This window comes from Neoarius graeffei, chromosome 21 (assembly GCF_027579695.1).
Source record: "Neoarius graeffei isolate fNeoGra1 chromosome 21, fNeoGra1.pri, whole genome shotgun sequence".
Taxonomy (NCBI): Eukaryota; Metazoa; Chordata; class Actinopteri; order Siluriformes; family Ariidae; genus Neoarius; species Neoarius graeffei.
In genome coordinates this window covers 235,006-261,960 of record NC_083589.1, presented here as the reverse complement: position 1 = coordinate 261,960, position 26,955 = coordinate 235,006, and the positions used below count along the sequence as shown (strand labels likewise).

General features: G+C 46.5%; 1 protein-coding gene across 1 annotated transcript; it reads right to left on the bottom strand.

Moving 5' to 3' along the window:
* Window positions 1-26,933, bottom strand: phlda1 (pleckstrin homology-like domain, family A, member 1). Its single transcript, XM_060903543.1, has 2 exons — window positions 26,359-26,933; window positions 1-1,235 (listed from the first exon to the last, which is right to left on the bottom strand). The coding sequence occupies exons 1-2, from the start codon at window positions 26,798-26,800 to the stop codon at window positions 1,231-1,233; spliced, it is 447 nt and encodes a 148-aa protein (XP_060759526.1). The 5' UTR covers window positions 26,801-26,933; the 3' UTR covers window positions 1-1,230.
* Window positions 26,934-26,955: the final 22 nt, after the last annotated feature.

The window sequence follows — 26,955 nt, the reverse complement described above, 5'->3', positions numbered from 1 at the left end:
TGTGCTTGAAATGGAGTGTTTATTTATGAAAGCAGCTTTAGCAACTGCATGGTGTTAACCCCCCCCTCCCCCAACACACAGTTTTAGACAATGGCTTGTTCCAGCTGCAGACAGACAGGCGGCCACACAGACAGACATCTCCTTCACTCCTCTGCCTGTTGTCATGTGTAAGTGTCCTCAGTGTGTCTCTTGCCCCTTTTCCACCAAAGCAGTTCCAGGGCTGGTTCGGGGCCAGTGCTTAGTTTGGAACCGGGTTTTCTGTTTCCACTGACAAAGAACTGGCTCTGGGGCCAGAAAAACCAGTTCCAGGCTAGCACCAACTCTCTGCTGGGCCAGAGGAAAGAACCACTTACGTCAGCGGGGGGGGGGCGGAGTTGTTAAGACCAACAACAATAACAAGACCGCAAAAGATCGCCATTTTTAAGTGAAGCAGCAGCTGTACAAACGCGAAGTCATCCATTATTATTATTATTGTTGTTGCTGCTGCTTCTTCCGTGTTGTTTTTGCTTTGATATTCGCGCCAAGGTTTATGCAAACGTAGCGACGTATACAGCGACGTAATGACATATACAGCAACGTAATGACGTATACAGCGACGTAATGACGTGTCTTCCCTTAGCACCGCAAGCTATGGAAAAGGAAACTGGTTCTCAGCTGGCTCGTAAGTTGAATGAGTTGTGAACCAGCACCAGCACTGGCCCCGAACCAGCCCTGGAACTGATTTGGTGGAAAAGTGGTATCTGCGTCTCAGGCCCAGTCCCTCACACAGCTGACACAGGAAGTGAACTCCATGTCCTGTTACTGTTGGGACACTGTAACCATGGCAACTGACATACAGACTTCATAACCCCACCCACTTCATAACCACACCCACACTGTAAAGGTTAAGGAAGAGTCATGCAGAACAACAATGTCCTGGAATATACCATTCCCAAACAGTAGAGTCTGTGTGTAGCTGGAACAGACCATTCCTGAAGAGAAGGGGGTTGGTCTCAATCTCTGATGACATCAGTGTGACATCATACACGAGGATGGAGAGTTCAAAAGAGCGGACAGAGAAGGGGGGTGGAGAGACACGGTGTCTTTGGCCTGATGAATGAAGAGAAAGCTGCTGATTTATACTAACACACACGCACACAGATAAATCAGGAGGTCAGTTCCACACTTGGAGTGTATCTGTGTGTGTCACCGCCATCTATCCATCTGGCTGTGATGAGCTGATGAATCTGTTTAGCCTGCAAACACACACACACACACACACACACACACACACACACACACACACACACACAGAGTTATGCTTCTGCATTAAAGTGCATTTATGTTTTTGCACTGTGATGTGGAGAGGAGGATCATGGGTAAATGTGCCCAGCAGAGACGCGATAGTGCGCAGTCCTTCTACGTGACAACTCCACACTGTGTGTATCTTCAGTGCTAGGTGTAAGGCGAGTGCTGATTGGCTGGCTGGGAGGCATGTCTGATTGTGTAAACAGAACCATTGTGGTATGTTGTGACATTTCTCCCCTGCGGTTTAAACTAATTCAGAACAATATTCTTTTATTCAGAGTAATACAGTTCAGAATACATCTGAAATGTAAACAACGCCTTTTGTATCGTCACATCCAGACGAGCTGGTGCTCTGAAACTGCTTTCTGAAAGTGTCTGTTATAAACCTTAAAACAGCTGATGACAGAACCAGATGAAACACGCTGTGTGTAAATGTCAGTGTAAACAGATGGAGTGTGTGAGTCTCTCAGACAGGTGACTTTAATAAACACGTCTCCTCTGGGATTAAACTCTCACTGAACACTGAGTGTAAATCAACACCGGCGAGATTCCCTGTGCTTCATGTTTTACTTCACACACAGTGAGATGATCTCATTACTGCACCATGGATTTATTTACAGAACACTACAGTCATCATACTGTGTTAAGATAAATATGTCATAAAATGGGAGTCTTTATAACGGCTGCAGTTCATTATAATGTCCAGTTTATTCCTGCAGGATCACACACTTTACTCTCTCACTCTCACACACTTCTAATAAACACACTGTTATTTCAACTGACAGTGAAACACACAACTTGTTTTTTTGGCTCTTCTACACAGTAATTCTGTAAATTCTGGTGTTTATGCAACAGCGCCACCTACAGGACACCCTCACATTATGAGCAAGAATGAAGACTTCACTCTGTGCATCAGTGTATGACGTCCTGATGCACTTGCAGAGACGCACTTGCAGAGACACGCACGGAGAGACACACGGAATGACGCACGAAGAAACGCACACAGAGAAACGCACTCGGAGAGACGCACTTGCAGAGACACGCACGGAGAGACACACGGAATGACGCACGAAGAAACGCACACAGAAACGTACTCGCAGAGACGCACTTGCAGAGACATGCACGGAGAGACATACTCGGAGAGATGCACAAGGAAAGATGCACACGGAGACACACAAATGCAGAGACGCACTTGCAGAGACACACACGGAGAGACACACACGGAATGAAGCACAAAGAGACGCACACAGAGAAACGCACTCGGAGAGACACACTTGCAGAGACACGCATGGAGAGACACACACAGAATGACGCACGAAGAAACGCACACAGAGAAATGCACTCGGAGAGACACACTTGCAGAGACACGCACGGAGAGACACACTTGCAGAGACACGCACGGAGAGACACGGAATGACGCACGAAGAAACGCACACAGAAACACACTCGCAGAGACACACTTGCAGAGACACGCACGGAGAGAGATACTCGGAGAGATGCACAAGGAAAGATGCACACGGAGACACACAAATGCAGAGACGCACTTGCAGAGACACGGAGAGACACACACGGAATGAAGCACGAAGAGACGCACACAGAGAAACACACACAGAAATGCACTCAGAGAGGCGCACACTCGGACAGGCGCTCATGCAAAGCAGCACCCACAGAGATGCATTCATAGAGACACACGAAGATTTACTCAGAGAGACGCACATGGAAAGATGCACTCGGAGAAATGCAATCACAAAGACGCACACGGAGAGACGCACATGAAGAGACGCTCTCAAAGAGACGCACATGCAAAGACGCACTTGGAGGCGCACTCCGAGAGATGCAATCACAAAGACGCACACAGACGCACAAGGAGAGAGACACTCACAGAGAAGCACACTCGAAGAGACGCACACAGAGAAACGCACTCGAAGAGATGCACATGGAGAGACGCACACAGAGAAATGCACTCGGAGAGACACACTTGGAGTCTCTCGATTACGTTCATTATGTCTTATATTAGATATGGTTACTTTTTTCTTTTTTATCAGACATCTAGTTTTAGGTTTGTTTACCTGACATGTTTCGACGTACAACTGTCGTCTTCCTCAGAGTGTCACCGGATGTTATTGGTGACGCATCTTTTATCAGCTGCTGTTTCTGAAGGCGTGGCCTTCCTGTCTGGTTTGACAGGTCGGTCACATCTTCTGCTGTCAGTTCGTCCCCTGCAAGATGGCACTCCAGGTATGGGAGAGCATGTATGCTCCCTCATCCTGGTTGATGGTCCTCGGGCTTCGCTTACGGATCTCCATGGCCTCCCTGATCCAGCGCTGATGTTTGTTATCTTCTGTGCGGATGACTCTGGCATTCCCCCAGTCCATAATATGATTTTCCCTTTTGCAGTGATCTGTTATAGCTGACTTATAATTTTCCTGTTGTGCCTTTTCTTTTATTGTTCGGGTTTGTCTTGTAGCCGTCTCCTTTTCGCACTCTTTCTTATGTTCATTTTTCCTTGTGTTGAAACTCTTTCCTGTCTCCCCGATGTAAGTTTTATTGCACAATTGACATGGAATCTCATATATGGTGTTGCATCTGTTGTCCGGATGTATTCTGTCTTTGGGATGAACCAGGATCTGACGGAGTGTTGTGTGTGGTTTGACAGGTGTGTTAATGTTGTGTTTCCTCATTACTCTTTGAATGCGTTCAGTTATTCCCCTGATGTATGGTAATGTCACTACTCCCCTGTGTTCTTGTTTGTTGGTTTGTTTTTTCTCTTTCTTCTGTGTTTTGTTGTTCTTAACCTGTTCCACCCCTTTGGATATTGCCCATTGTGGATATTGACATGCCTTCAGTGCATGTTGTATATGTTGTTCTTCCAGTTCTTTGTCCTGTGGATCTGTAATTATTGCTGCGCGTTCATGCAGTGTTCTGACTACTGATATTTTGTGCATTATGGGGTGTTCGGAAGTCCAGTTTAAATATTGGTCGGTGTGTGTGGGTTTCCTGTGTACTTTTATTTTGATGTCCCCATTCTCTGTGTGATGTATTTTTAGGTCCAAAAATGCTATTGACTGCTCCGTTTCCTCTTCATGTGTGAATTTTATATTGCCGGTATTGTCTATAGTATTGAGATGGTCGGTGAGTTGTTGAGTGTGTCCCCTCTTCACCTTTTCCAATATGTCATCCACGTAACGTTTCCAGAGTGTTGGTCTGTATTCCGCTGGTATTGTAGTGAGTGCTTTCTGCTCCAGATCTTCCATGAAAAAGCCGCACATGATGGCTGATAGCGGGTCTCCCATGGCGAAACCTTCCTTCTGTCTGTAAATTGTGTTCCTGAACTGAAAGTATGTGGATGTGGCGATGAATTGAAGGAGCTGAATGATGTCTTGTACAGTGAGGTTTGTGCGTTTCTTGAGCGTCCTGTCTGTTTTTAATTTGTCTTGTACTATCTGTATGGTGGCTTCCGTGGGTGTTCTGGTGAACAGAGATATGACGTCGTGTGATATGAAAACTTCGTCTTGCTGCATTTTGATGTTTTTTAGTTCTTCTGCCAGATGTTTTGAGTTTTTGCAGTGTTGGTCTGTGAGTCCTAGTAATGGTTTAATTATTTCGGTGAGTGCTTTTGATAAGTTGTATGTAACTGAACCAATGCTATCTACTATGGGGCGTAATGGTGTTCCTGGTTTGTGTATTTTTGGTGTACCGTAAATCCTGGGGATGACGTTGGCTGTGGGTACTAAATGATTATATGCCAGTTTATCTATTTTATTTTCATCGAGTAGCGGTTGGAGTAATGCTTTGAGTTTCTTTTTCTTGTCTTCGGTTGGGTCTTTTCTTAATATCTCATAGGCATTGTCACTGAGTAATTCCAGCATCTTTTGTTCATATTCATCAGTGTCCATGATAACTGTTGTTCTGCCTTTGTCTGCTGGGAGGATTGTGATATCTTTATTTTTTGCTAATGTTCTCATGGCTTTGGCTTCCTGTTTGGTGATGTTACTGGGTGGTGGTTTGGCCGTTTTCAATATACCAGCTATTGCGTTTCTTAGTGCTGCTTTTTGTCCCTGATCCTGTATTTTCTCACATGCTAATTCAGTTGCCAGAATGAATTCATCGTGTGGTATGTTGTTCGGTGTGACAGCGTAGTTAAGTCCTTTTTCTAGTATGCTGCGTTCTGCTTGTGAGAGTTTGTACCTTGATATGTTATGAATCCATTTTTCGTTGATGTGTGCGTGCTCCGGTTCTGCCTTCTTTTTCTGTGCGATGAGTTTGTCCAGTTTTCGGATTTGTCGGGTTTTTGTCTCTGTGAATTCCTGCTCGTGTATGTCTGCCAAGTATCCGTGTATTGCTATTTCCATGTCCTTGTTCTGGGAAAACCGGCGTTTGAAAGTTTTCGTCTCCCTGTGTAGTTCGCTGTTGATATTTTTGAGTTTGTCAGTTGTGCACCGTATTCATTCTTTTACCAGAGTCATCCGCACTTTCCTGATCATCTTCTCCGTGTTTCTGGTTGGAGTAATGAGGAAACACAACATCAACACACCTGTCAAACCACACACAACACTCCGTCAGATCCTGGTTCATCCCAAAGACAGAATACATCCGGACAACAGATGCAACACCATATATGAGATTCCATGCCAATCATGCAATAAAACCTACATTGGGGAGACAGCAAGGAGTTTCAACACAAGAAAAAAATGAACATAAGAAAGAGTGCGAAAAGGAGACAGCTACAAGACAAACCCGAACAATAAAAGAAAAGGCACAACAGGAAAATTACAAGTCAGCCATAACAGATCACTGCTAAAGGGAAAATCACATTATGGACTGGGGGAATGCCAGAGTCATCCGCACAGAAGATAACAAACATCAGCGCTGGATCAGGGAGGCCATGGAGATCCGAAAGCGAAGCCCGAGGACCATCAACCAGGATGAGGGAGCATACATGCCCTCCCATACCTGGAGTGCCATCTTGCAGGGGACGAACAGACAGCAGAAGATGTGACCGACCTGTCAAACCAGACAGGAAGGCCACGCCTTCGGAAACATCAGCTGATAAGCTACGTCACCAACAACATCCGGTGACACTCTGAGGAAGACGACAGTTATGTACGTCGAAACATGTCAGGTAAACAAATCTAAAACTAGATGTCTGATAAAAAAGAAAAAACTAAACACACTTGGAGTGACGCACTCGGAGAGACGCACACGGAGAGAGACACTCGGAAAGAGGCACACAGAGAAACACACTTGAAGAGACGCACTCGGAGAGATACACACAGAGAAGTGCACTCGGAGTGATGCATACTCGGACTAACGCACACAAACACACTCAAAGAGACGCACTCGGAGTGACGCACACTCAGAGTGGCGTACACAGAGAAACACAATCAAAGACACACTCGGAGTGAATAACACAGAGAAACACATTCAAAGAGATGCACTCGGAGTGACGCACACAGAAACACACTCAAAGAGACACACTCGGAGAGACGCACATGCAAAGATGCACACAGAGAGATTTACTCGGAGAGACGCAATCACAAAGACGTACTCAGAGTGACGCACACAGAGAGAGATGCTCTCAAAGAGACGCACATGCAAAGATGCACTCACAGAGACGCACTCGGAGAGAGACACATTCGAAGAGACGCACACGGAGAGAGACGCACATGCAGAGAGACGTACACAGAGAGAGACGCACACGGAGATTTACTCGGAGAGACGCACACGGAGAGAGACGCACATGCAGAGAGACGTACACAGAGAGAGACGCACACAGAGATTTACTCGGAGAGACGCACACGGAAAAATGCACTCGGAGAGACGCAATCCCAAAGACGCACATGGAGAGACGCACATGCAAAGACGCACTCGGAGAGAGATGTACATGCAAAGATGCACTCGGAGAGAGAGGCACTCGGAGAGAGACGCACAAGGAAAGATGCAATCACAGAGACGCACACAGAGAGATGCCCAAGGAGAGAGACACTCGCAGAGACACACATTCAAAGAGATGCACTTGAAGAGATGCACACGGAGAGATGCACACAGAGTAATGCACTCAGAGAGACGCACATGAAGAGATGCACATGGAGAGAGACACTCGGAGAGAGACGCACACTCGAAGAGGCACACATGCAAAGATGCACTCACAGACGCACACGGAGAGATTTACTCGGAGAGACGCACATGGAAAGATGCACTCAAAGAGACGCACACAGAGAGACACTCACAGAGACGCTCTCAAAGAGACGCACAAGCAAAGACGCACTCACAGAGACACACATGCAGAGACGCACTCGCAGAGGTGCACACGGAGAAACACACAGAGAGAGACACTCGCAGAGATGCACTTGGAGTGATGCACACAGAGAAATGCACACAGAGAAATGCACACAGAGAGAGACACACACAGAAATGCACTCGGAGAGGCGCACACAGAGAGGCGCAATCACAAAGACGCACTCGGAGTGACGCATACAGACACGCACACAGAGACGCACTCAGAGAGACACACTCAAAGAGACGCTCTCAAAGAGACACACATGCAAAGATGCACTCACAGAGACGCACATGGAGAGGTGCACACACGGACACACTCACAGAGACACATTCGGAGAAGTGCACTTGGAGAGACATAGTCGGAGAGACACAATTGGTATGGCGCACACAGAAACACACTCGAAGAGACACAAAGAGAGATGCACATGGAAAGATGCACTTGGAGAGACGCAATCACAAAGACTCACACGGAGAGACGCACACAGAAAGACGCACTCGGAATGACGCACACGGAGAGATGCGCACAGAGAGACACTATCAAAGAGATGCACTCACAGAGAGAGACACATTCAGAGAGAGACACATTCGGAGACATGCACTCGGAGAGGCGCACATGCAGAGAAACATTCGGAGAGACGCACACAGAGAAACACACTTGGAGAGATGCACTCGGAGAAATGCACACAGAAAGGCGCATACAGAGAGAGACACTCGCAGAGATGCACACTCGGAGAGACGCACACAGAGAAACACACTTGAAGAGACATACTCGGAGAGACGCACATGGAAAGATGCACTCGGAGAGACGCAATCACAGAGACGCACACGGAGAGATGCACTCGCAGAGATGCACTTGAAGAGACACATGAAGGGATGCACATGGAGATGAACACGGAGACATGCACTTGAAGAGACGCACTCACAGTGATGCACACCAAGAGACAAACACACACAATCACACAAACAAAAATACACAAACTATGTGAGATTGTGCTGTGTGTGTGTGTGTGTGTGTGTGTGTGTGTATAAAGTGTGTGGTTGTGCAGTGTGTATTACTGTGTTTCTTTGTGCAGTGTTTGTGCAGTGTGAGTGTGTACAGTGTGTGTGTGTGTGTGTGTGGAGTGTGTATTACTGTGTGTGTGTGTGTGTGTGTGTGTGTGTGTAGTGTGTATTACTGTATGTGTGTGTGTGTGTGTGTGTGTGTGGAGTGTGTATTACTGTGTGTGGAGTGGGTATTACTGTGTGTGTGTGTGGAGTGTGTATTACTGTGTGTGTGTGTGTGTGTGTGTAGTGTGTATTACTGTGTGTGTGTGTGTGTGTGTGTGTGTGTGTGTGTGTGTGTGTGTTTGTAATGTGTATTACTGTGTGTGTGGAGTGTGTATTACTGTGTGTGTGTGTGTGTGTGTGTGTGTGTGTGTGTCTGTGCAGTGTGTATTACTCTGTGTGTGTGTGGAGTGTGTATTACTGTGTGTGTATTACTGTGTGTGTGTGTGTGTGTGTGTGTGTGTGTGTTTGTAGTGTGTATTACTGTGTGTGTGTGTGTGTGTGTGTGTGTGTGTGTATTACTGTGTGTGTGTGGAGTGTATTACGGTGTGTGTGCGTGTGAGTGTGTGTGTATTACTGTGTGTGGAGTGTGTATTACTGTGTGTGTGTAGTGTGTGTGTGTGTGGAGTGTATTACTGTGTGTGTGTGTATTACTGTGTGTGTGTGTGTGGAGTGTGTATTATTGTGTGTGTGTGTGTGTGTGTGGAGTGTGTATTACTGTGTGTGTGTGTGTGTGTGTGTGTGTGTGTGTGTGTGGAATGTGTATTACTGTGTGTGTGTATTACTGTGTGTGTGTGTGTGTGTGTGTGTGTGTGTATTACTGTGTGTGTGTGTGTGTGTGTGTATTACTGTGTGTGTGTGTGTGTGTGTGTGTGTGTGTGTGTGTGTGTGTGTGCGCGCGCGTGTGTGGAGTGTGTATTACTGTGTGTGTGTGTGTGTGTGTGTATTACCGTGTGTGTGTGTGTGTGTATTACTGTGTGTGTGTGTGTGTGTGTGTGTGTGTGGAGTGTGTATTACTGTGTGTGTGTGTGTGTGTGTGTGTGTGTGTGTGTGTGTGTGTATTACTGTGTGGGGTTGTGCAGTGTGTGTGTGTGTCTGTGCAGTGTGTGTGCAGAGTGTATTACTGTGTGTGTGTCTGTGCAGTGTGTATTACTGTGTGTGTGTGTCTGTGCAGTGTGTATTACTGTGTGTGTGTGTGTGTGTGTGTGTGTGTCTGTGCAGTGTGTATTACTGTGTGTGTGTGTGTGTGTGTGTGTGTGTCTGTGCAGAGTGCATTACTGTGTGTGTCTGTGCAGTGTGTATTACTGTGTGTGTGTGTGTGTGTGTGTGTAGTGTGTATTGTGTGTGTGTGTGTGGAGTGTGTATTACTGTGTGTGTGTAGTGTGTATTACTCTGTGTGTGTGTGGAGTGTGTATTACTGTGTGTGTATTACTGTGTGTGTGTGCAGAGTGTGTATTATTGTGTGTGTGTGTGTCTGTGCAGTGTGTATTACTGTGTGTGTGTCTGTGCAATGTGTATTACTGTGTGTGTCTGTGCAGTGTGTATTACTGTGTGTGTGTGTGTGTGTGTGTGTGTGTCTGTGCAGTGTGTATTACTGTGTCTGTGCAGTGTGTATTACTGTGTGTGTGTGTGTGCAGAGTGTATTACTGTGTGTGTGTGTGTGTGTGTGTGTGCAGAGTGCATTACTGTGTGTGTGTCTGTGCAGTGTGTATTACTGTGTGTGTGTGTGTGTGTCTGTGCAGAGTGCATTACTGTGTGTGTGTCTGTGCAGTGTGTATTACTGTGTGTGTGTCTGTGCAGTGTGTATTACTGTGTGTGTGTATTACTGTGTGTGTGTGCGGAGTGTGTATTACTGTGTGTGTGTGCAGAGTGTGTATTATTGTGTGTGTGTGTGTGTGTGTGTGTGTCTGTGCAGTGTGTATTACTGTGTGTGTCTGTGCAGAGTGTATTACTGTGTGTGTGTCTGTGCAGTGTGTATTACTGTGTGTGTGTGTGTGTGTGTGTGTGTGTGTCTGTGCAGTATTACTGTGTGTGTGTGTGTGTCTGTGCAGAGTGCATTACTGTGTGTGTGTGTGTGTGTGTGTGTGTCTGTGTGTGTGTGTGTGCAGTGTGTATTACTGTGTCTGTGCAGTGTGTACTGTGTGTGTGTCTGTGCAGTGTGTATTACTGTGTGTGTGTGTGTGTGTGTCTGTGCAGCGTGTATTACTGTGTGTGTGTGTGTGTGTGTGCAGAGTGTATTACTGTGTGTGTGTGTGTCTGTGCAGAGTGCATTACTGTGTGTGTGTGTGTCTGTGCAGTGTGTATTACTGTGTGTGTGTGTCTGTGCAGTGTGTATTACTGTGTGTGTGTGTGTGTCTGTGCAGTGTGTATTACTGTGTGTGTGTGTGTCTGTGCAGTGTGTATTACTGTGTGTGTGTGTGTGTGTGTGTGTGTGTGTGTCTGTGCAGAGTGCATTACTGTGTGTGTGTGTGTGTGTGTGTGTGTCTGTGCAGTGTGTATTACTGTGTGTGTCTGTGCAGTGTGTATTACAGTGTGTGTGTGTCAGTGCAGTGTGTGTGTGTGTGTGTGTCTGTGCATTGTGTATTACTGTGCGTGTGTATATCTGTGCAGTGTGTATTACTGTGTGTGTGTGTTTGTGTGTGTGTGCAGAGTGTATTACTGTGTGTGTGTGTGTCTGTGCAGAATGCATTACTGTGTGTGTGTGTGTCTGTGCAGAATGCATTACTGTGTGTGTGTCTGTGCAGTGTGTATTACTGTGTGTGTGTCTGTGCAGAGTGTATTACTGTGTGTGTGTGTGTCTGTGCAGTATTACTGTGTGTGTGTGTGTGTGTGTGTGTGTGTGTGTGTGTGTGTGTGTGTGTGTGTCTGTGCAGAGTGCATTACTGTGTGTGTGTGTGTGTGTGTGTGTCTGTGCAGAGTGCATTACTGTGTGTGTGTCTGTGCAGTGTGTATTACTGTGTGTGTGTCTGTGCAGAGTGTATTACTGTGTGTGTGTGTGTGTCTGTGCAGTATTACTGTGTGTGTGTGTGTGTGTGTGTGTGTGTCTGTGCAGAGTGCATTACTGTGTGTGTGTGTGTGTGTGTGTGTGTCTGTGCAGAGTGCATTACTGTGTGTGTGTGTGTGTGTGTGTGTGTCTGTGCAGTGTGTATTACTGTGTGTGTGTGTGTGTGTGTGTGTGTCTGTGCATTGTGTATTACTGTGCGTGTGTATATCTGTGCAGTGTGTATTACTGTGTGTGTGTGTCTGTGCAGAATGCATTACTGTGTGTGTGTCTGTGCAGTGTGTATTACTGTGTGTGTGTCTGTGCAGAGTGTATTACTGTGTGTGTGTGTGTGTGTGCAGTATTACTGTGTGTGTGTGTGTGTGTGTGTGTCTGTGCAGAGTGCATTACTGTGTGTGTGTGTGTGTGTGTGTGTGTGTGTGTGTGTGTGTTTGTCTGTGCAGTGTGTATTACTGTGTGTGTGTGTGTCTGTGCAGTGTGTATTACTCTGTGTGTGTGTGTGTGTGTGTGTGTGTGTGTGTGTGTGTGTCTGTGCAGTGTGTATTACTGTGTCTGTGCAGTGTGTACTGTGTGTGTGTGTGTGTGTCTGTGCAGTGTGTATTACTGTGTGTGTGTGTGTGTGTGTGTGTGTGTATTACTGTGTGTGTGTGCAGAGTGTGTATTACTGTGTGTCTGTGCAGTGTGTATTACTGTGTGTGTGTGTCTGTGCAGAATGCATTACTGTGTGTGTGTCTGTGCAGTGTGTATTACTGTGTGTGTGTCTGTGCAGAGTGTATTACTGTGTGTGTGTGTGTCTGTGCAGTATTACTGTGTGTGTGTGTGTGTGTGTGTGTGTGTGTGTGTGTGTGTGTGTGTGTCTGTGCAGAGTGCATTACTGTGTGTGTGTGTGTGTGTGTGTGTGTGTGCAGAGTGCATTACTGTGTGTGTGTGTGTGTGTGTGTGTGTGTGTGTGTGTGTGTCTGTGCAGTGTGTATTACTGTGTCTGTGCAGTGTGTACTGTGTGTGTGTGTGTGTGTGTGTGTGTGTGTGTGTGTGTCTGTGCAGTGTGTATTACTGTGTGTGTGTGTGTGTGTGTGTGTCTGTGCATTGTGTATTACTGTGCGTGTGTATATCTGTGCAGTGTGTATTACTGTGTGTGTGTGTCTGTGCAGAATGCATTACTGTGTGTGTGTCTGTGCAGTGTGTATTACTGTGTGTGTGTCTGTGCAGAGTGTATTACTGTGTGTGTGTGTGTGTGTGTGTGTGTGTGTGTGTGTGCAGTATTACTGTGTGTGTGTGTGTGTGTGTGTGTCTGTGCAGAGTGCATTACTGTGTGTGTGTGTGTGTGTGTGTGTCTGTGCAGTGTGTATTACTGTGTGTGTGTGTGTCTGTGCAGTGTGTATTACTGTGTCTGTGCAGTGTGTACTGTGTGTGTGTGTGTGTCTGTGCAGTGTGTATTACTGTGTGTGTGTGTGTGTGTGTGTGTAGTGTGTATTACTGTGTGTGTGTGTGTGTGTGTGTGTGTGTGTAGTGTGTATTACTGTGTGTGTGTGTGTGTGTGTGTATTACTGTGTGTGTGTGCAGAGTGTGTATTACTGTGTGTCTGTGCAGTGTGTATTACTGTGTGTGTGACTGTGCAATGTGTATTACTGTGTGTGTGTGTGTGTGTGTGCAGTGTGTATTAGTGTGTGTGTCTGTGCAGTGTGTATTACTGTGTCTGTGCAGTGTGTATTACAGTGTGTGTGTGTGTCAGTGCAGTGTGTATTACTGTGTGTGTGTGTGTGTGTGTGTGTGTCTGTGCAGTGTGTATTACTGTGTGTGTGTGTGTGTGTGTGTGTGTGTGTCTGTGCAGTGTGTATTACTGTGTGTGTGTGTGTGTGTGTGTGTGTGTCTGTGCAGTGTGCATTACTGTGTGTGTGTGTGTGTGTGTGTCTGTGCATTGTGTATTACTGTGCGTGTGTATATCTGTGCAGTGTGTATTACTGTGTGTGTGTGTGTGTGTTTGTGTGTGTGTGCAGTGTGTATTACTGTGTGTGTGTGTGTGTGTGTTTGTGTGTGTGTGCAGTGTGTATTACTGTGTGTGTGTGTCTGTGCAGAATGCATTACTGTGTGTGTGTCTGTGCAGTGTGTATTACTGTGTGTGTGTCTGTGCAGAGTGTATTACTGTGTGTGTGTGTGTCTGTGCAGTATTACTGTGTGTGTGTGTGTGTGTGTGTGTGTCTGTGCAGAGTGCATTACTGTGTGTGTGTGTGTGTGTGTGTGTGTGTCTGTGCAGTGTGTATTACTGTGTCTGTGCAGTGTGTACTGTGTGTGTGTGTGTCTGTGCAGTGTGTATTACTGTGTGTGTGTGTGTGTGTGTGTGTGTGTCTGTGCAGTGTGTATTACTGTGTGTGTGTGTGTGTGTCTGTGCAGTGTGTATTACTGTGTGTGTGTGTGTGTGTGTGTGTGTGTGTGTGTGTGTGTCTGTGCATTGTGTATTACTGTGCGTGTGTATATCTGTGCAGTGTGTATTACTGTGTGTGTGTGTCTGTGCAGTGTGTATTACTGTGTGTGTGTGTGTGTGTGTGTGCAGAGTGTATTACTGTGTGTGTGTGTCTGTGCAGAATGCATTACTGTGTGTGTGTGTCTGTGCAGTGTGTATTACTGTGTGTGTGTATTACTGTGTGTGTGTGTGTGTGTGTGTGGAGTGTGTATTACTGTGTGTGTGTGCAGAGTGTGTATTATTGTGTGTGTGTGTGTGTGTGCAGTGTGTATTACTGTGTGTGTGTCTGTGCAGAGTGTATTACTGTGTGTGTGTGTGTGTGTGTGTGTGTGTGTGTGTGTGCAGTATTACTGTGTGTGTGTGTGTGTGTGTGTGTCTGTGCAGAGTGCATTACTGTGTGTGTGTGTGTGTGTGTCTGTGCAGTGTGTATTACTGTGTGTGTGTGTGTCTGTGCAGTGTGTATTACTGTGTCTGTGCAGTGTGTACTGTGTGTGTGTGTGTGTCTGTGCAGTGTGTATTACTGTGTGTGTGTGTGTGTGTGTGTGTAGTGTGTATTACTGTGTGTGTGTGTGTGTGTGTGTGTGTGTAGTGTGTATTACTGTGTGTGTGTCTGTGCAGTGTGTATTACTGTGTGTGTGTCTGTGCAGTGTGTATTACTGTGTGTGTGTGTGTGTGTGTGTGTGTGTGTGTGTCTGTGCAGTATTACTGTGTGTGTGTGTGTGTGTGTCTGTGCAGTATTACTGTGTGTGTGTGTGTGTGTGTGTGTGTGTGTCTGTGCAGAGTTAAGGTATTAGGCAGAGACCCGTCCACCCGTAAATTTGACGGGCGATTGCCGATTTCAACGGGCAAGTATACACACAGACGGATACTGAAACGGACGATAATGGCGAAAATTTTCGCACATGAATACTCCCACATGTCATCCGATAAATCCAGTTATGTTCCGCCCACACACGGACTGGCCATCGGGAGTAGCGGGAGTTTTCCCGGTGGGCTGGTGGTTCAGCGTGCACCGGCGGAGAAAAAAAAAAAAAAACACAGTTGCGCGCTGGCCTTTAATATGATAAGCAATGTTAACAGTTTCTTTAACAAACTGTTAACATTGCTTATTACAGTTGCGCGCTGGCCTTTATTATGATAAGCAATGTTAACAGTTTGTTAAAGAAACTGTTAACATTGCTTATCATATTAAAGGCCAGCGCGCAACTGTTTTTTTTTTTTTTTTTTTTTCTCCGCTGGCCCACACTGAACCACCGGCCCACTGGGAAAACTCCCGCTACTCCCGATGACCAGTCCGTGTGTGGTTCCGCCATCATTTACAAATCGTAAGAAACACAGTTTAATACGAAAAATACTGAAAACTTGAAATGAAAAATCAGAATATTTCATCGTTTCCGCCATTTTGGCCCGCACTGAATCTTGTAACATGCGGACTGAATAAATCGCGAATTCTGATTGGTCGAAAATTGCCAAACACCCTGCGTTGTAGTTTCCTCTTTCTTGGCGGGAGAACCGCATTTTTTTTTGCTGACTCACTCTTCTGGATCAAGATGAATCCCAACAAACGCCCCAAATTGAATGTGACAAAAACTGATTCGTTTTTCCACAAAAAGACAGAAAAGGTATGTGTGATACATTGATTAACAAGGGGGTTTCATTGGGGTATGGTAAAATAGAATACTGTTGGTTTTTTTTTTTATTAAATACTGTAACTAGATCAAAAGATTATATACAATTCATTGTTGTTTATTTTCTTTTCACTTTTGTTACCAAATCAAACACCATACATACATCTGATACATTCAGGAGTGAAACTGAAAAAAATACAAAGTAAAAATATGCAATATTTCTGATCAAAAATTACACGCCATTTCACCCTGAAAATGTCCTAGAATGCAGGAAATGAAGTCTAAATTTCAAAAATTTTCTGGGGGGGCATGCCCCCAGACCCCCCTAGAGGGACTTCGCGCCTGCGGCGCTCGTCTTCGCACCTGCGGCGCTTATCAGGATTATATAAAATATTATTTTTGACCGGTAAAATTCTTTTTCTGCCTAATACCCTATGCAGAGTGCATTACTGTGTGTGTGTGTGTGTGTGTGTGTGTGTCTGTGCAGTATTACTGTGTGTGTGTGTCTGTGCAGTGTGTATTACTGTGTGTGTGTGTGTGTGTGTGTGTGTCTGTGCAGTGTATATTACTGTGTGTGTGTGTGTGTGTGTGTGCAGAGTGTATTACTGTGTGTGTGTGTGTGTCTGTGCAGTGTATATTACTGTGTGTGTGTGTGTCTGTGCAGTGTATATTACTGTGTGTGTGTGTGTGTGTGTGTGCAGAGTGTATTACTGTGTGTGTGTGTGTGTCTGTGCAGAGTGCATTACTGTGTGTGTGTCTGTGCAGTGTGTATTACTGTGTGTGTGTGTCTGTGCAGTGTGTATTACTGTGTGTGTGTGTGTGTCTGTGCAGAGTGCATTACTGTGTGTGTGTGTCTGTGCAGTGTGTATTACTGTGTGTGTGTGTGTGTGTGTCTCTGCAGAGTGCATTACTGTGTGTGTGTGTGTGTGTGTGTGTGTCTGTGCAGTGTGTATTACTGTCTGTGCAGTGTGTATTACTGTGTGTGTGTGTCTGTGCAGTGTGTATTACTGTGTGTGTGTGTGTGTGTGTGTGTGTGTGTGTGTGTGTGCAGTGTGTATTACTGTGCGTGTGTGTGCAGAGTGCATTACTGTGTGTGTCTGTGCAGTGTGTATTACTGTGTGTGTGTGTGCATGTGTGTGTGTGCAGAGTGCATTACTGTGTGTGTGTGTCTGTGCAGTGTGTATTACTGTGTGTGTGTGTGTGTGTGTGTGTGTGTCTGTGCAGAGTGCATTACTGTGTGTGTGTGTGTGTGTGTGTGTGTGTGTGTGTGTGTGTGTCTGTGCAGTGTGTATTACTGTGTGTGTGTGTCTGTGCAGTGTGTATTACTGTGTGTGTGTGTGTGTGTGTGTGTGTGTGTGTGTGTGTGCAGTGTGTATTACTGTGCGTGTGTGTGCAGAGTGCATTACTGTGTGTGTCTGTGCAGTGTGTATTACTGTGTGTGTGTGTGCATGTGTGTGTGTGCAGAGTGCATTACTGTGTGTGTGTGTCTGTGCAGAGTGCATTACTGTGTGTGTGTGTGTGTGTGTGTGTCTGTGCGTGTGTGTCTGTGCAGAGTGCATTATTGTGTGTGTGTGTGTGTGTGTGTGTGTGTGTGTCTGTGCAGAGTGCATTACTGTGTGTGTGTGTGTGTGTGTGTGTGTGGGTGTGTGTCTGTGCAGAGTGCATTACTATGTGTGTGTGTGTGTGTGTCTGTGCAGAGTGCATTACTGTGTGTGTGTGTCTGTGCAGTGTGTATTACTGTGTGTGTGTGTGTGTGTGTGTGTGTGTGTGTGTGTGTCTGTGCAGAGTGCATTACTGTGTGTGTGTGTGTGTGTGTGTGTGTGTGTGTGTGTGTGTGTGCAGAGTGCATTACTGTGTGTGTGTGTGTGTGTGTGTCTGTGCAGTGTGTATTACTGTGTGTGTGTGTGTCTGTGCAGTGTGTATTACTGTGTGTGTCTGTGTGTATATCTGTGCAGTGAGTATTACAGTGTGTGTGTGTGTCTGTGCAGTGTGTATTACTGTGTGTGTCTGTGCAGTGTGTTTTACAGTGTGTGTCTGTGCAGTGTGTATTACAGTGTGTGTGTGTCTGTGCAGTGTGCATTACTGTGTGTGTGACTGTGCAGTCTGTATTACTGTGTGTGTGACTGTGCAGTGTGTATTACTGTGTGTGTGTGTGTGTGTGTGTGTGTGTGTGTGTCTGTGCAGTGTGCATTACTGTGTGTGTGTGTGTGTGTGTGTGTGTGTGTGTATCTGTGCAGTGTGTATTACTGTGTGTGTCTGTGCAGAGTGTATTACTGTGTGTGTGACTGTGCAATGTGTATTACTGTGCGTGTGTGTGTGTGTGTCTGTGCAGTGTGCATTACTGTGTGTGTGTGTGTGTGTGTCTGTGCAGTGTGTATTACAGTGTGTGTGTGTCTGTGCAGTGTGTATTACTGTGTGTGTGTGTGTGTGTGTGTGTGTGTGTCTGTGCAGTGTGTATTACTGTGCGTGTGTATATCTGTGCAGTGTGTATTACTGTGTGTGTGTGTGTGTGTGTGTGTCTGTCTGTGCAGAGTGCATTACTGTGTGTGTGTGTCTGTGCAGTGTGTATTACTGTGTGTGTCTGTGCAGTGTGTATTACAGTGTGTGTGTGTCAGTGCAGTGTGTATTACTGTGTGTGTGTGTGTGTGTGTGTGTGTGTGTCTGTGCAGTGTGTATTACTGTGTGTGTCTGTGCAGTGTGTATTACAGTGTGTGTGTGTCAGTGCAGTGTGTATTACTGTGTGTGTGTGTGTGTGTGTGTGTGTCTGTGCAGTGTGTATTACTGTGTGTGTGTGTGTGTGTGTCTGTGCATTGTGTATTACTGTGCGTGTGTATATCTGTGCAGTGTGTATTACTGTGTGTGTGTGTTTGTGTGTGTGTGCAGAGTGTATTACTGTGTGTGTGTGTGTCTGTGCAGAATGCATTACTGTGTGTGTGTCTGTGCAGTGTGTATTACTGTGTGTGTGTCTGTGCAGAGTGTATTACTGTGTGTGTGTCTGTGCAGTGTGTATTACTGTGTGTGTGTCTGTGCAGAGTGTATTACTGTGTGTGTGTGTCTGTGCAGAATGCATTACTGTGTGTGTGTCTGTGCAGTGTGTATTACTGTGTGTGTGTCTGTGCAGTGTGTATTACTGTGTGTGTGTCTGTGCAGAGTGTATTACTGTGTGTGTGTGTGTCTGTGCAGTATTAGTGTGTGTGTGTGTGTGTGTGTGTGTGTGTGTGTGTGTGTGTCTGTGCAGAGTGCATTACTGTGTGTGTGTGTGTGTGTGTGTGTGTCTGTGCAGAGTGCATTACTGTGTGTGTGTGTGTGTGTGTGTGTGTGTGTGTGTCTGTGCAGTGTGTATTACTGTGTCTGTGCAGTGTGTACTGTGTGTGTGTGTGTGTGTGTGTCTGTGCAGTGTGTATTACTGTGTGTGTGTGTGTGTGTGGGTGTGTGTGTCTGTGCATTGTGTATTACTGTGCGTGTGTATATCTGTGCAGTGTGTATTACTGTGTGTGTGTGTGTCTGTGCAGTGTGTATTACTGTGTGTGTGTGTGTTTGTGTGTGTGCAGAGTGTATTACTGTGTGTGTGTGTCTGTGCAGAATGCATTACTGTGTGTGTGTCTGTGCAGTGTGTATTACTGTGTGTGTGTCTGTGCAGAGTGCATTACTGTGTGTGTGTGTGTGTGTCTGTGCAGAGTGCATTACTGTGTGTGTGTGTGTGTGTGTGTGTGTGTGTGTGTGTGTGTCTGTGCAGTGTGTATTACTGTGTCTGTGCAGTGTGTACTGTGTGTGTGTGTCTGTGCAGTGTGTATTACTGTGTGTGTGTGTGTCTGTGCAGTGTGTATTACTCTGTGTGTGTGTGTGTGTGTGCGTGTGTGTGTCTGTGCAGTGTGTATTACTGTGTCTGTGCAGTGTGTACTGTGTGTGTGTGTGTGTCTGTGCAGTGTGTATTACTGTGTCTGTGCAGTGTGTACTGTGTGTGTGTGTGTGTGTGTGTGTCTGTGCAGTGTGTATTACTGTGTGTGTGTGTGTGTGTGTGTGTGTGTGTATTACTGTGTGTGTGTGCGCAGAGTGTGTATTACTGTGTGTCTGTGCAGTGTGTATTAGTGTGTGTCTGTGCAGTGTGTATTACAGTGTGTGTGTGTCAGTGCAGTGTGTATTACTGTGTGTGTGTGTGTGTGTGTGTGTGTGTGTGTCTGTGCAGTGTGTATTACTGTGTGTGTGTGTGTGTGTCTGTGCAGTGTGTATTACTGTGTGTGTGTGTGTGTGTGTGTGTGTGTGTATTACTGTGTGTGTGTGCGCAGAGTGTGTATTACTGTGTGTCTGTGCAGTGTGTATTACAGTGTGTGTGTGTCAGTGCAGTGTGTATTACTGTGTGTGTGTGTGTGTGTGTGTGTGTGTCTGTGCAGAGTGTATTACTGTGTGTGTGTCTGTGCAGAGTGTATTACTGTGTGTGTGTGTGTGTGTGTGTGTGTGTGCAGAGTGTATTACTGTGTGTGTGTGTGTGTGTGTGTGTGTGTGTGTGTGTGTCTGTGCAGTATTACTGTGTGTGTGTGTGTGTCTGTGCAGAGTGCATTACTGTGTGTGTGTGTGTGTGTGTGTGTGTGTGTGTGTGTGCAGTGTGTATTACTGTGTCTGTGCAGTGTGTACTGTGTGTGTGTGTGTGTGTGTCTGTGCAGAGTGCATTACTGTGTGTGTGTGTCTGTGCATTGTGTATTACTGTGCGTGTGTATATCTGTGCAGTGTGTATTACTGTGTGTGTGTCTGTGCAGTGTGTATTACTGTGTGTGTGTGTGTGTGTGTGTGTGTGTGCAGAGTGTATTACTGTGTGTGTGTGTCTGTGCAGAATGCATTACTGTGTGTGTGTGTGTGTGTGTCTGTGCAGTGTGTATTACTGTGTGTGTGTGTGTGTGTGTGTGTGTGTGTGTGTGTGTGTGCAGAGTGCATTACTGTGTGTGTGTGTCTGTGCAGTGTGTATTACTGTGTGTGTGTGTGTGTGTGTGTGTGTGTGTGTCTGTGCAGTGTGCATTACTGTGTGTGTGTGTGTGTGTGTGTGTGTCTGTGCATTGTGTATTACTGTGCGTGTGTATATCTGTGCAGTGTGTATTACTGTGTGTGTGTGTGTCTGTGCAGTGTGTATTACTGTGTGTGTGTGTGTGTGTTTGTGTGTGTGTGCAGAGTGTATTACTGTGTGTGTGTGTGTGTGTGTGTGTTTGTGTGTGTGTGCAGAGTGTATTACTGTGTGTGTGTGTGTGTGTGTGTGTGTCTGTGCAGAGTGTATTACTGTGTGTGTGTCTGTGCAGAGTGTATTACTGTGTGTGTGTCTGTGCAGAGTGTATTACTGTGTGTGTGTCTGTGCAGTGTGTATTACTGTGTGTGTGTCTGTGCAGTGTGTATTACTGTGTGTGTGTCTGTGCAGTGTGTATTACTGTGTGTGTGTGTGTGTGTGTGTGTCTGTGCAGTATTACTGTGTGTGTGTGTGTGTGTGTGTGTCTGTGCAGAGTGCATTACTGTGTGTGTGTGTGTGTGTGTGTGTGTGTGTGTGTGTGTGGTGTCTGTGCAGTGTGTATTACTGTGTCTGTGCAGTGTGTACTGTGTGTGTGTGTGTGTGTGTGTGTGTGTGTCTGTGCAGTGTGTATTACTGTGTGTGTGTGTGTCTGTGCAGTGTGTATTACTCTGTGTGTGTGTGTGTGTGTGTGTGTGTGTCTGTGCAGTGTGTACTGTGTGTGTGTGTGTGTGTCTGTGCAGTGTGTATTACTGTGTGTGTGTGTGTGTAGTGTGTATTACTGTGTGTGTGTGCAGAGTGTGTATTATTGTGTGTCTGTGCAGTGTGTATTACTGTGTGTGTCTGTGCAGAGTGTATTACTGTGTGTGTGACTGTGCAATGTGTATTACTGTGCGTGCGTGTGTGTGTGTGTGTCTGTGCAGTGTGCATTACTGTGTGTGTGTGTGTGTGTGTCTGTGCAGTGTGTATTACTGTGTGTGTGTGTGTGTGTGTGTGTGTGTGTGTCTGTCTGTGCAGAGTGCATTACTGTGTGTGTGTGTCTGTGCAGTGTGTATTACTGTGTGTGTCTGTGCAGTGTGTATTACAGTGTGTGTGTGTCAGTGCAGTGTGTATTACTGTGTGTGTGTGTGTGTGTGTGTGTGTGTGTGTGTGTGTCTGTGCAGTGTGTATTACTGTGTGTGTGTGTGTGTGTCTGTGCATTGTGTATTACTGTGCGTGTGTATATCTGTGCAGTGTGTATTACTGTGTGTGTGTGTGTTTGTGTGTCTGTGCAGAGTGTATTACTGTGTGTGTGTGTCTGTGCAGAATGCATTACTGTGTGTGTGTCTGTGCAGTGTGTATTACTGTGTGTGTGTCTGTGCAGAGTGTATTACTGTGTGTGTGTGTGTGTGTGTGTGTGTGTCTGTGCAGTATTAGTGTGTGTGTGTGTGTGTGTGTGTCTGTGCAGAGTGCATTACTGTGTGTGTGTGTGTGTGTGTGTGTGTCTGTGCAGAGTGCATTACTGTGTGTGTGTGTGTGTGTGTCTGTGCAGTGTGTATTACTGTGTCTGTGCAGTGTGTATTACTGTGTGTGTGTGTGTCTGTGCAGTGTGTATTACTCTGTGTGTGTGTGTGTGTGTGCGTGTGTGTGTCTGTGCAGTGTGTATTACTGTGTCTGTGCAGTGTGTACTGTGTGTGTGTGTGTGTCTGTGCAGTGTGTATTACTGTGTCTGTGCAGTGTGTACTGTGTGTGTGTGTGTGTGTGTGTGTCTGTGCAGTGTGTATTACTGTGTGTGTGTGTGTGTGTGTGTGTGTGTATTACTGTGTGTGTGTGCGCAGAGTGTGTATTACTGTGTGTCTGTGCAGTGTGTATTAGTGTGTGTCTGTGCAGTGTGTATTACAGTGTGTGTGTGTCAGTGCAGTGTGTATTACTGTGTGTGTGTGTGTGTGTGTGTGTGTGTGTGTGTGTGTCTGTGCAGTGTGTATTACTGTGTGTGTGTGTGTGTGTCTGTGCAGTGTGTATTACTGTGTGTGTGTGTGTGTGTGTGTGTATTACTGTGTGTGTGTGCGCAGAGTGTGTATTACTGTGTGTCTGTGCAGTGTGTATTACAGTGTGTGTGTGTCAGTGCAGTGTGTATTACTGTGTGTGTGTGTGTGTGTGTGTGTCTGTGCAGAGTGTATTACTGTGTGTGTGTCTGTGCAGAGTGTATTACTGTGTGTGTGTGTGTGTGTGTGTGTGTGTGTGTGCAGAGTGTATTACTGTGTGTGTGTGTGTGTGTGTGTGTGTGTGTCTGTGCAGTATTACTGTGTGTGTGTGTGTGTCTGTGCAGAGTGCATTACTGTGTGTGTGTGTGTGTGTGTGTGTGTGTGTGCAGTGTGTATTACTGTGTCTGTGCAGTGTGTACTGTGTGTGTGTGTGTGTGTGTCTGTGCAGAGTGCATTACTGTGTGTGTGTGTCTGTGCATTGTGTATTACTGTGCGTGTGTATATCTGTGCAGTGTGTATTACTGTGTGTGTGTCTGTGCAGTGTGTATTACTGTGTGTGTGTGTGTGTGTGTGTGTGTGCAGAGTGTATTACTGTGTGTGTGTGTCTGTGCAGAATGCATTACTGTGTGTGTGTGTGTGTGTGTCTGTGCAGTGTGTATTACTGTGTGTGTGTGTGTGTGTGTGTGTGTGTGTGTGTGTGCAGAGTGCATTACTGTGTGTGTGTGTCTGTGCAGTGTGTATTACTGTGTGTGTGTGTGTGTGTGTGTGTGTGTGTGTGTGTCTGTGCAGTGTGCATTACTGTGTGTGTGTGTGTGTGTGTGTGTGTGTCTGTGCATTGTGTATTACTGTGCGTGTGTATATCTGTGCAGTGTGTATTACTGTGTGTGTGTGTGTCTGTGCAGTGTGTATTACTGTGTGTGTGTGTGTGTGTTTGTGTGTGTGTGCAGAGTGTATTACTGTGTGTGTGTGTGTGTGTGTGTGTGTTTGTGTGTGTGTGCAGAGTGTATTACTGTGTGTGTGTGTGTGTGTCTGTGCAGAGTGTATTACTGTGTGTGTGTCTGTGCAGAGTGTATTACTGTGTGTGTGTCTGTGCAGAGTGTATTACTGTGTGTGTGTCTGTGCAGTGTGTATTACTGTGTGTGTGTCTGTGCAGTGTGTATTACTGTGTGTGTGTCTGTGCAGTGTGTATTACTGTGTGTGTGTCTGTGCAGTGTGTATTACTGTGTGTGTGTGTGTGTGTGTGTGTGTCTGTGCAGTATTACTGTGTGTGTGTGTGTGTGTGTGTGTGTGTCTGTGCAGAGTGCATTACTGTGTGTGTGTGTGTGTGTGTGTGTGTGTGTGTGTGGTGTCTGTGCAGTGTGTATTACTGTGTCTGTGCAGTGTGTACTGTGTGTGTGTGTGTGTGTGTGTCTGTGCAGTGTGTATTACTGTGTGTGTGTGTGTCTGTGCAGTGTGTATTACTCTGTGTGTGTGTGTGTGTGTGTGTGTGTGTGTGTGTCTGTGCAGTGTGTACTGTGTGTGTGTGTGTGTGTCTGTGCAGTGTGTATTACTGTGTGTGTGTGTGTGTAGTGTGTATTACTGTGTGTGTGTGCAGAGTGTGTATTATTGTGTGTCTGTGCAGTGTGTATTACTGTGTGTGTCTGTGCAGAGTGTATTACTGTGTGTGTGACTGTGCAATGTGTATTACTGTGCGTGCGTGTGTGTGTGTGTGTCTGTGCAGTGTGCATTACTGTGTGTGTGTGTGTGTGTGTCTGTGCAGTGTGTATTACTGTGTGTGTGTGTGTGTGTGTGTGTGTGTGTGTGTGTGTCTGTCTGTGCAGAGTGCATTACTGTGTGTGTGTGTCTGTGCAGTGTGTATTACTGTGTGTGTCTGTGCAGTGTGTATTACAGTGTGTGTGTGTCAGTGCAGTGTGTATTACTGTGTGTGTGTGTGTGTGTGTGTGTGTGTGTGTCTGTGCAGTGTGTATTACTGTGTGTGTGTGTGTGTGTCTGTGCATTGTGTATTACTGTGCGTGTGTATATCTGTGCAGTGTGTATTACTGTGTGTGTGTGTTTGTGTGTCTGTGCAGAGTGTATTACTGTGTGTGTGTGTCTGTGCAGAATGCATTACTGTGTGTGTGTCTGTGCAGTGTGTATTACTGTGTGTGTGTCTGTGCAGAGTGTATTACTGTGTGTGTGTGTGTGTGTGTGTGTGTGTGTGTGTGTGTGTGTGTCTGTGCAGTATTAGTGTGTGTGTGTGTGTGTGTGTGTCTGTGCAGAGTGCATTACTGTGTGTGTGTGTGTGTGTGTGTGTGTCTGTGCAGAGTGCATTACTGTGTGTGTGTGTGTGTGTGTCTGTGCAGTGTGTATTACTGTGTCTGTGCAGTGTGTACTGTGTGTGTGTGTGTGTGTGTGTGTGTGTGTGTGTGTGTCTGTGCAGTGTGTATTACTGTGTGTGTGTGTGTGTGTGTGTGTGTGGGTGTCTGTGCATTGTGTATTACTGTGCGTGTGTATATCTGTGCAGTGTGTATTACTGTGTGTGTGTCTGTGCAGTGTGTATTACTGTGTGTGTGTGTGTGGGTGTGTGTGTCTGTGCATTGTGTATTACTGTGCGTGTGTATATCTGTGCAGTGTGTATTACTGTGTGTGTGTGTGTCTGTGCAGTGTGTATTACTGTGTGTGTGTGTGTTTGTGTGTGTGTGCAGAGTGTATTACTGTGTGTGTGTGTCTGTGCAGAATGCATTACTGTGTGTGTGTCTGTGCAGTGTGTATTACTGTGTGTGTGTCTGTGCAGAGTGCATTACTGTGTGTGTGTGTGTGTGTGTGCAGAGTGCATTACTGTGTGTGTGTGTGTGTGTGTGTGTGTGTCTGTGCAGTGTGTATTACTGTGTCTGTGCAGTGTGTACTGTGTGTGTGTGTCTGTGCAGTGTGTATTACTGTGTGTGTGTGTGTGTGTCTGTGCAGTGTGTATTACTCTGTGTGTGTGTGTGTGTGCGTGTGTGTGTCTGTGCAGTGTGTATTACTGTGTCTGTGCAGTGTGTACTGTGTGTGTGTGTGTGTGTGTCTGTGCAGTGTGTATTACTGTGTCTGTGCAGTGTGTACTGTGTGTGTGTGTGTGTGTGTGTGTGCAGAGTGCATTACTGTGTGTGTGTGTGTCTGTGCAGAGTGCATTACTGTGTGTGTGTGTCTGTGCAGAGTGCATTACTGTGTGTGTGTGTGTGTGTGTGTGTGTGTGTGTGTGTGTGTGCAGAGTGCATTACTGTGTGTGTGTGTGTCTGTGCAGAGTGCATTACTGTGTGTGTGTGTCTGTGCAGAGTGCATTACTGTGTGTGTGTGTCTGTGCAGAGTGCATTACTGTGTGTGTGTGTGTGTGTGTGTGTCTGTGCAGAGTGCATTACTGTGTGTGTGTGTGTGTGTGTGTGTCTGTGCAGAGTGCATTACTGTGTGTGTGTGTCTGTGCAGAGTGCATTACTGTGTGTGTGTGTCTGTGCAGAGTGCATTACTGTGTGTGTGTGTGTGTGTGTGTGTGTCTGTGCAGAGTGCATTACTGTGTGTGTGTGTGTGTGTGTGTGTCTGTGCAGAGTGCATTACTGTGTGTGTGTGTCTGTGCAGAGTGCATTACTGTGTGTGTGTGTCTGTGCAGAGTGCATTACTGTGTGTGTGTGTGTGTGTCTGTGCAGAGTGCATTATTGTGTGTGTGTGTGTGTGTGTGTGTGCGCGCGTGTCACCGCTGTGCGCGCGGCTCTCCCCCGCCGGGACCTCCGTTTCCGGTTTGCTGATGACGAGCCGCTGGTGTTTGTGGCGCGTGGAGCGCACCGCGAGCACGGCCTGCCGGTTTTTGTACTGCACCATCTGCAGAGTGATCTCCGCGCTCCAGCCCTCATCCGCCCGGCACCGGAAGTCGATTTCCTTCCCGTCCGCCATCACCACGGTGAAGTACCCGTGCTTGCCCTTCCGCTCCACGCAGTCCACTGTCTTCACGCGCGAGAAGTGCAGCTCCTTGCCCTTTCCCGCCGGGTGCGCGTGCGCGTGCTTTGGCGCGTGCAGCAGCACGGCTTCCTCCGTGAGCGTGCAGTGTTTCCGCTTCCACATCTGCAGCAGCCCGTCACTGCGCTTCTCCAGCACGCCCTCCTTCAGCACGCGCGCTCCCTGCTGCTGCTGCTGCTGCATCGCCGGAGCGCGCACAACCCCGCCGCACGCGACCACCGAACCGAGCCCGCACACTGATGCGCCTCACACACTCAGGCACGCACAGCGCTGCCGGTCCGTCCCTCATCAGCACACACACACACACACACACACACACCGAACCGCGCGCTGCTCTG